This window comes from Salvia miltiorrhiza, chromosome 7, assembly GCF_028751815.1.
Source record: "Salvia miltiorrhiza cultivar Shanhuang (shh) chromosome 7, IMPLAD_Smil_shh, whole genome shotgun sequence".
Taxonomy (NCBI): Eukaryota; Viridiplantae; Streptophyta; class Magnoliopsida; order Lamiales; family Lamiaceae; genus Salvia; species Salvia miltiorrhiza.
In genome coordinates, this window is record NC_080393.1 from 12,751,374 (window position 1) to 12,760,794 (window position 9,421).

Here is a 9,421-nt window from a genome sequence, read left to right on the forward strand (position 1 = left end):
CCGCACGGTCACCGCGTTTTTTTGCCCAAATTCAGTCTAAAAGTAAAAAATGTGATTTTTGGAGTGGAAAAAAAGAGCCAGAGAACTTAGAGCACATAAAAGAACCCCCAAGACATCTTGGACGACTATCACTTTCATATTTTTTTTTCCTAAGAGCTGAAAAGGACAGACGGAGAAGATCACAGGAGCAAGACTGAAGATTCACAGATTTCTCTACGGTTTTATTTGTTGAATGTTGATTTCTTTTGTTCATGTTATTGTTCTAGTTCATATTTCTATGTGTGGCTAGAACACTTTTATCCTAGGGTTTAGGAAGTAAACATATCTGGATTCTTGACAGTATTTGATTCATTTTATCAAGATTAATTTTCCTTTTTATGTCTTGTGTATGTTGTTTGCTTTATTGATTGGCCACCAATTTAGCATAATCATAGGTTTTAATTTGAGATCGGGAGATGATATACCTGAACTAAGAATATAGAACATATTTATTGAATTCGAAAGAGTGTTTGATAAGTGTGAGGACATTAATCCTAGGAACTATTTGGAGTTGCATGTTTAAGAGTGATCATGATCCGGGGACGATAGCCTTGCATGTAATCAACTGTTTGTATGCCACGGAATTGGGTATAGACTAGCTCTGAGATTGTCTTAGGAAAATATATCTTGATTATTGAATTGGATCTGTTGGGATATCTAATCTGATGAAACTTTACCTTGAGATATCTATTTCCATTTGATTCTTCCCTGCAGCTTGATTTATTTGTTTACAGTATATATTTATTTAGTTTTAAAAGCAAACCATCAATTTTGTTATCTAGATAGAGAATTATAATTTAGGTGGATTCGACCTTACTTGCCTATAAACAATTGCACCCGTACACTTGCGGCGTGTAAAGAAATAAGTGAACAACTAATGGATTTATTGGGCCTATTAATAAATTAGGAAAAAAATCAATAAAAAATATATCTATCTCTATACAATAGCAATATGGATATGGAACACCATATTAACTGGCATGTCTATATATATATAATTTTCTTTCCTATTTTCAAAGATTCTTATAGAGTTATTGGTGCCTAAATATACAAACTTTTGATCAATTTTAATTTTTTCAACTAACTATAAAAATATAAAAAAAAATACACAAACTTTATAATTAACAATTTTACTGTGATTTTAAATTACGCTAAGATTGAAATTGATATGACATCTCGAAAATCCGACATGGACAAAACTGTTGGTTTAACGAAGGACGTCATACAAATGATACATTTAAATGTTGTTGTTGTAGGGAAATGAATGAAATATTCTTGCCCTTGTTTTGATGATACCAAAATCTCTTAGATCTTTTCTATAGCTTTAGTATTTTTTGTTAAACTCAAGTGTTAGAGTTCAAAATGCTTAGAATAGGTTTCTGGCTTGCTGACTGATAGACAAAGACCGCACAATTGAGGTCATTCTGACTGAAGTATCATAAGATTTTCCCTGACTGAAGATTGAATGCAAGTACCAATCAGAAGCTACTCAAAGGATTCATGTCATCGTAGAACTAAAGCAAAGTGAAAGTGCCAACAACCTTTCTACTCTCGACTGAACCAAGGAGTATCAGACACACAGCATTAAATGCCATGTACGGAGCATTAAATGCAAAGGATTTGACGACCGTCCTTGCAAGGACCAAACTTCATCTTTTCGTGTAAAGCTGCAGAAGTAACAAGCTCCAAGACTACTCCGATTCAAATTCAAGTATGAATGAGCTTGCGAAGATTGCCACCTCAGCCCATGAAGTGTCAACATCTCACAATGGCAGGAATTTCGAAGACCTTCTATCCAACGAAAATATTCGGAACTCCACCTATAAATAGCACCGAGGATCAACAGCAAATCTTCACCGATTCAATTACATAGCCAAAGCTCTGGAGAAATTGCTACTCAAGCTCAACCTTCACAAAAGATTGAATCGAAGAAGAGAGTCATCAAAGCTTAAGTCATCAGAACTTCTGATCACCAAAACTCTCTTAGCTTTCTAGGCATATATCTCATACATATCCTAAGCCTAGAATTTGATTACGCGAGAGCTTATTCTCAAGTAATCCTAGTTGGAAGATAAGTTCAAACCCCTCTTTGTTTAGAGTTAAGCGTTTGAAGTTAGAGCAAGTTCAGACTAGTGTTCTGACTCAGAGTTCTTAGTGTGTGTTATCGTACTAAGAGGAGAAAGAGAAATCCAACACAGTGTGTTGGTATTGGAACGGTTGTTTCAGTTGTTCAAGTTTGCTTTGCACCCATAAGCATTGCAGTCAGGTTTGCTGTGCACCCGTAAGCACAAGCGAGTGATTGTCAGATCATTCTCTGGCCGTGGATGTAGGAACGTTGTTTTCCGAACCACGTAAAAATCCCTTGTGTTCGTACTTGCTTTTATATTCAGTACTTGCGCATATCTCTGTTTCTCTAATACTGACTAACTGAAAAGAGTAACTAAGGGATTCTCTGTGAAGAAAATCTTTCAAGGCTATCTCACTATGTTTAATATTCCGATGTTAGAGTTATAGGTTTAACTAATCAATCTTTAGATAGTCAATTAAATAAGTAACTCTACTCTGTTTTACTTACGACTGAAGCTTTACTTGGACTGAAGTTAATTGACCAGCTCAATTAACTGAAGTCACCCATTGAACCTTTGTTTCAGTATGGATTGCCTCCTCTTGTCAACTGAACCGTACACTTTCAAAGCAGTAAAACTGTCTTTCAGTACAAAGGTATTTGTTTTAAGTAAACATCTTACAAAAATAGCCTACAAGTGTATTCCTCCCTTCCATACACCTGTCCTTTCAACCCTCAAGGACCCAATAGTTGTTTCATGAACGTAAGTGAAGTAAATCATTTTTTATAGATTAAAACATAATATTCTTTGTTCTAGGTTCATCTTGTTAAAAAATGGAATTTGAGTAATGAATCTCCACCAATTTGTGTGGGCATTTGATATTCATGTGTACTAACAACATAACACAACCACTCAAATGAGTATCTAAGCTTGATTGATTTTGAATTTACAGATCGTAGCTAAACTAATATATATAGTGAATATAAGTTTATAAGGGGACAAAATGAAGCAAGAATATTGACTAAAACTACCATGAAGAAGAGCATGACTAAGGGTGATTCAATTCATAGCCCCCATTTTGGTCTGTATAAATAATAATAATAATAATAATAATAATAATAATAATAATAATAATAATAATAATAATAATAATAATAATAATAATAAATAATTATGAATTTACTATTTTGTCTTATAGGCCATATTTTCCAAATTAAATACTTTATTGCTCATAACCTCAAATAAAAGAATAATTCTATTCTTCTCGATATAGCCCCTATACTTGGAAACATGTCGATCAAACTAATAATAACATCTAATTTTTGCTCGAAAAAGAAGAAGATAGCCGCACGATTTTTGTGATTGCTTAAATGATGCAGTCATCGAGAACACAAATTTTCAAGAAATTTAGGATTGCATGTTATTCACATAATCAAATTATATTAAGTTTTCTACAAATTCATAAATAAACCAACATATAACTCATTCAACCAAAACCCTATCCAAACATATATCAGTTTCTCATGCAAATTCAATTCAATTCTCATAGTTTCACAACCAAAGCTCTGTTAGTTTTCTTTCAGAGCAGATCTCGACTCTTTATTCTTCTTTGATTGATAGTTATGAAAAAAAACTCTTGTTGACGATTCCGGCTTTGTTAATAAAATATGTGGTGTTGGGCTATAACTTCAGTTATGTGATGGACAATACCGAATTGATTTACCAAGTATAAAGCGAAGGACAATTAATTATTAAGTTTTTTAATTTAGAATATGAGGGTAAAATAGTATTTTTTATAATTATTTTATTATTTTTTTAATATTAGGGGCTATAGAGAATAAAATGGGGGCTATGTATAGAATTACCCCATGACTAAATGTTTGGATAGTTGGTTGATAGGACTGGGAAAAAGTCCAAGGATTAGAAGAGGCGGTACCTCTCGGATGCAGGTAAGATGGTACTTATCAAGTCTGTCCTCCAGTCTATCTTGACCTATCTCATGAGTTGTTTCGCTCTCCCGAGTCTGACTTGTTAGCGGCAAGCTTCTTTTGGGGTAAAAAAAACGAAGAAAGGTGTATTCATTGGAATAGTTGGAGTAAATTATGTCGGCCCAAAGGAAGGGGTGGTTTGGGCTTTCGTGACCTGGGGTTATTCAATCAAGCGCTCTTGGCAAAGCAAGTTTGGCGTATTCTTCACAATCCTATTTCTCTCCTCGCTCGTTCTCTTAAAGCCCGATACTTTCCACGATCGGATATTCTGTTAGCTAGCAATGCTCATTACCCATCATTCACATGGAAAAGCTTGTTAGTGGGTCGGGATCTGCTTGTGGAAGTCATTGCGTGGAAAGTTGGCATTGGGGATAGGATTCGTATTGGACGTGATCGTTGGCTGCCTGCGAATCCTGGGAATGGATAGCCCTCTCTCTTGGGATATTGATGGACTCTCAAATATTCTCACACCGGGAGAGCTCTGGAAAGTAACAGCTCAACTTTGACCCTTCTTTTCTCAGTCGGATACTCCCTTTTGGCCAGCGGGTAGATTCAACTCATATTCCGTGAAGTCTGGGTACCAGTTGGCTCGCACTTTGAGTCAAAGATCTGAGGCTTCGAGGGTGTTTGGCTGAGCTTATAAGCTCTTTAAAAAAACTTATAAATTGTTTAGAAGCTTATAAGCTCTTTCAAAATGTTTGGCAAAATAAGCTCCTAAACAGCTTATAAGTTGTAAAAATAAGTTCCAAGAGTTTATAAGCTTCCGAAAAAATAAGCTCTTCTACTCCCACTTATTTTCTCATTATCTTATAAGAAACACTCATTTAACAAAAATAATTCAAGTATTATTTTTTATTTTCATCATATATAATTCTAATTTCATTTTTTTTATTTTCTCTCTCTAACAAATATTTTTTCACACTAACTAAAAATTTTCTTTTTAGCTTATAAACTCAATTATCCAAACACTTTGACAACTTATAAGCTCTTAAGAAACTACATCTTAAAATAAGCTTAGCCAAAGACCCTTACAAGGACTTTGTTTGGCACTGGATTTAGGGTTTGGAGGTGCTTCCAAAAATGAAGCTTTTATGTGGAGATGGTTGGCGGGGGCGATTCCTACTTCTAAAGCTCTCATCTCTGGCTCCATTCATGTTGATCCGCTCTGGAACATGCGTTGAGGGACTTGGTCTACAGCCTGCTCCTTTGAATGGTGACTGCTCTATTGCTGATTGGTTCGAGAGTATTCGGCAAAGCCCTCACGGGGAAGTTTGCTTCTTTAGCATGGTCGATTAATCTGTTGGTGTTCCAGGGAAAGGAATTATCTGTTTCCCAACGAGCTTCTTGGTCGAGGCCGGCGAAATCGAACGCGGCAGGTTAAAGTTGCTTGTGACGCGGCGATTGGCATGGGGGTGACTGGCCAGTTTATTTGCTTCCCTGGGATCTATTCTGTACCTGCGATGGCTGCCCATGAAGATGTTAAGGCCCAACACGATCCTTCTTCTTTTGGCGATACTGTCTCAAAGATTCAGCTTTTATCTTCGGGATTAAGGAACTGAAATGCTTTGTCTTGCTGCGTTGTTTCTTCGCTTTCTGATGTTCTACCCATTGATGGCAACTTTTCCTCAAGAAAAAAAATTGACTTCAGTTGTTCATCAAGCAAAATACATCAAGTATTTGGACGTCCACCACCTGTTCAACTAAATGTCAAGTAATGGTATATTCTTTTACAAGTTCCAAAGTTCGTGAGAAAAAATAAGATAGACCCAAAATTCGTACATTAGATTCCAATAACCCAATCTTTTATTACTTTTGGAGAAGATCAATCAACAAGCTTTCATGTATCTAGTTCATAAGGAATGTAGAGAAAGCCAACAGTGATATTCTTGGCATGGGACAAAAATCTATTTTCTCATACAACTTAATTATATAGTTTACAGAGAGGGGATACATGGACAAACAGAACCACTGATTAGAGGAAAACTATGCTAAACATCAAAGGTGACATTAACGAGGGAATGATTCATATTAAAAAAATTTAATCAGAATACAAGAAGCTCTCCTCTTATTCACAATGGAGGCCTAACAACAAGAATCGTAGAAGAGAATTTGGTATGATCTTACTTCTGTGTTTGCTCCACCTTAGCTCGAATCTTCTGTTCCAACACAGAAATCTCAGTCTCAAGGCTGAACATTCTGTTAAGAGCATGCATGTTCTCTAGCGTCTCGCTCAAAGTCCGGCTGTCACTCCCGTCACACCTCAGGTGTTGCATCGGGCCGTGTAGAAGTTTGTTGACGATGCCTCTGCTAAGGTCGTCGACAGCCTTCCTCGATTTCTTGGGAATCTCGTCTCCCATCTTCGACAAGCATTTTTCCAGCTCTGCACCTCTTATCCTTTCAGCATATGACCTCAGTTTCTTGATGGTTGGAACAGTCTCCAGTGAATCGCGCCAGGCTTCAAATTGCTTCGACTCTTCTGCAATGATCTCCTGAGCTTCCATCGCTTTACGTAGACGGTCTTCTTTATTAGCAGCCACAACCTCCTTAAGATCATCCACATTGTACACTCGTGCAGTCTCAAGATCATTAACACAAGCACCGACATTTCTTGGAACGGAGATGTCGACAAACAGCCTCAAGCCCCCCACATTTGGAGCAACGGGTGGAAGGTCTACAACGTGCTCTTTCAGGAACAATGGAGTCTCGGACGCTGTACTTGTAAAAACTACATCTGCTTCTGCTGTGCAAGTTAGCATTTCAGTAAGGGGTTTGTAGATTATCTCAACATCCTTGATCTCCTCACGAATGGCAGAAACTCTGTCTTCACTTCGATTCACTACCACCATCTTTGTGCAACCTTTGGCGACCAAGTGTTTGATCACCAATTTTCCCATTTTTCCTGCTCCAACAATTAACATTCGAGCAGTGGAATGTGAGGCTTCGGGGAGTTTCATCAAAGCCAACTCTACAGCAGCTGAACTCACTGAAACTGCACCAGCTGCAATGTTTGTTTCAGTTCTGACCCTCTTCCCCACAGTGATCGCGTGTTTGAAGAGACCACTTATGTTCCGTCCAAAGCCCACTACTCCCTGCCCAACTTTAACTACTTGCTTCACTTGAGCCAGGATTTGACCTTCACCCAAAACCAAGGAGTCAAGTCCAGCTGACACTTCAAATATGTGTTGAGTCGCATCTTGATCATAAAGTAGAAAACGGTGCTCACAGATCTCTGAAGCTGGAATTCCACTAGTCTGACAAGCATACAATCTATCATGAGATTTACAATGATAATATAAACATTCCCAAATTACAAAGAGCTTTAACACAAAAACAATACGAAGTTCAACCATAGGATACAATATAAAAAACAGATACTGATAACAAACTTTCTTCCAGTAGTAAGAAGATGAGAAGTCTCAACACATATTCTTAACGGTAACACCTTCCATAGAAAGGTTCAGATAATATCAATGATAAAAACCACCATGAATGAAAGTTGCAGTTGTAAGTAATTTTGTAGGTGAGCTTTGGCTAGTTCAACTTTTGTGGTACTAGAACAAAATATTTCTTAGGAAGGTTAGAAAATTATAAACATTTTAGCTGCCTATGTTAAGAGTAAATAAAACAACAACTATAAGATACAGCTACCTTGGACATCCATTCAGTGACTTCTTTAACCCCTCGGTGGCGAGAAAGAGCTACCACGTAGATTTCCATCCTGTTACAAGTACTCAGAACAGCAGCTTCTTCAATATGATTCAAACCACACAGTTCACTAATAGCTCTTGGCCACTCCGCCTCAGGAATAGCGAGCTTCTCACGCATTTCAACAGGTGCTGTGTGGATACTGAGACCAATCACTACAATACTGCTTCTTTCTTTTGTATATCCTGCGATAAAACCAACAATACAATTTCAACAAGATTCCAATCTCCTAAAAAGAAACAGACAAAAGCAAAAGTTACAATCAAATTAGGTTGAGTTTATTCTTATGCGAGAACAGCATCATATTCTCATTAGTTTGATATTACACCAAAAAGAGCATTTATTTGACAAGACCCCCATAACCGTATTACATCATCTATATTCTAATTCTAATTCCATTAAATTGAACAACTGAGCTTAAAATCTAAGAAAACGGCGCAATGAAAACACACGATTGCTGAAATCAATTAATTCATCACATCCCAATAAGAGCGCAAGATAATAGGTTGTGAAAAAAGAAAAAGGAGCTAGGGGTTCATACTGTCAGCGGCGGAGGTCTTGAGCTGTTCGAGAGCCGATAAGCTCGAAGCGGAAGCCGAGAAAGAAGCGGCATTGATCGGTTCCGCCGCATCGGCTTGAGCCAGAGCGTCCGGCGCAGCCTCGCACCTGATCACTCCCCAATTCCTCCTGCTCAACGCCGGTCGCCTGGCTCGAGCCGAAGCCGGCAAGCCGACGTGAGCAGCGGAGGCGGACATCGACGACGACGCCGTATTGCTGACCAGTAAAGCTTCGAGCTTCGCACCCACAAATGCACTCGAGACAGCCATTTTTCGAGGAAAAATTCCAAGATTTCTGAAACCCTGAATTAAGTTGTGATGAATTGAGCGGAAGCCCTAAAATGAAGGAGAAGAAAATCGAGGGTTTTGTGAGTGATTTGGTGGGTTTTGATCGATGTGGCCAGAAATGAGGAGGGAGCTGATGCCTCGGGGTTGAATGGATGCCTGTTTTGGCAGTTTTATTTGTTTAATTATGATTTTGATTTTGATTTGGATGAGAGAGGAAGAGTGGTATTGGTTGGATTTCTTTGAATTGTGATTGGCTGATGAGGGGCGTGTTTTATCCACACTCACTTCCTCTCATCGCTACCACCACCACCAACATATCACATACTCCTATTTACCATCTTTTTTATTTGAGTAAGATTTTGTTATCTTTCATCTTTAATGATTTATTCAAAAGAATTTCATAGAGTAGAATGACGCAGATTTTATAATTTGACATAAAGGGAGTGATATCTATTAATATATCATTCTTATTAATTTCTCATACGTCAAAACGATTCTTCCTCAAATTAGATGCTACTTAATTCTTGAAAGAATTATTGCTCGCAAAAGGCTTTCAAAAACAAAAATGCACCTTATATATAATTTTAGCATTATTATAGATAATTAAACTACAAAATATGATTTGCTCATGTATATGTATACATAAGAGCAATTTAATGGTACTTAAACTTAAAAATATATATAAGTAATAATACCTCCCGTCTGCGTACGGTGATGTTTTTTCATTTTTGGTGGTGTTATATTCCCGTCTGCGTATGGTGTTGAGGACTCACACACA

At 37.4% G+C, this 9,421-nt stretch overlaps 1 protein-coding gene across 1 annotated transcript; it reads right to left on the reverse strand.

Moving 5' to 3' along the window:
• Window positions 1-5,985: 5,985 nt before the first annotated feature.
• LOC130992581 (glutamyl-tRNA reductase 1, chloroplastic-like) lies at window positions 5,986-8,987 on the reverse strand. Its single transcript, XM_057917270.1, has 3 exons — window positions 8,340-8,987; window positions 7,742-7,983; window positions 5,986-7,344 (listed from the first exon to the last, which is right to left on the reverse strand). Exons 1-3 carry the CDS (start codon window positions 8,623-8,625, stop codon window positions 6,214-6,216), a joined length of 1,659 nt encoding a protein of 552 aa, XP_057773253.1. The 5' UTR covers window positions 8,626-8,987; the 3' UTR covers window positions 5,986-6,213.
• Window positions 8,988-9,421: the final 434 nt, after the last annotated feature.

Coding starts and splice junctions, on each gene's coding strand:
- LOC130992581 (XM_057917270.1), bottom strand. CDS start 8,625: ATGGCTGTCTCGAGTGCATTTGTGGGTGCGAAGCTCGAAGCTTTACTG. Junction 7,984..8,339: donor CAAGACCTCCGCCGCTGACA/GTATGAACCCCT, acceptor GTTTTATCGCAG/GATATACAAAAGAAAGAAGC. Junction 7,345..7,741: donor TCACTGAATGGATGTCCAAG/GTAGCTGTATCT, acceptor TATGCTTGTCAG/ACTAGTGGAATTCCAGCTTC.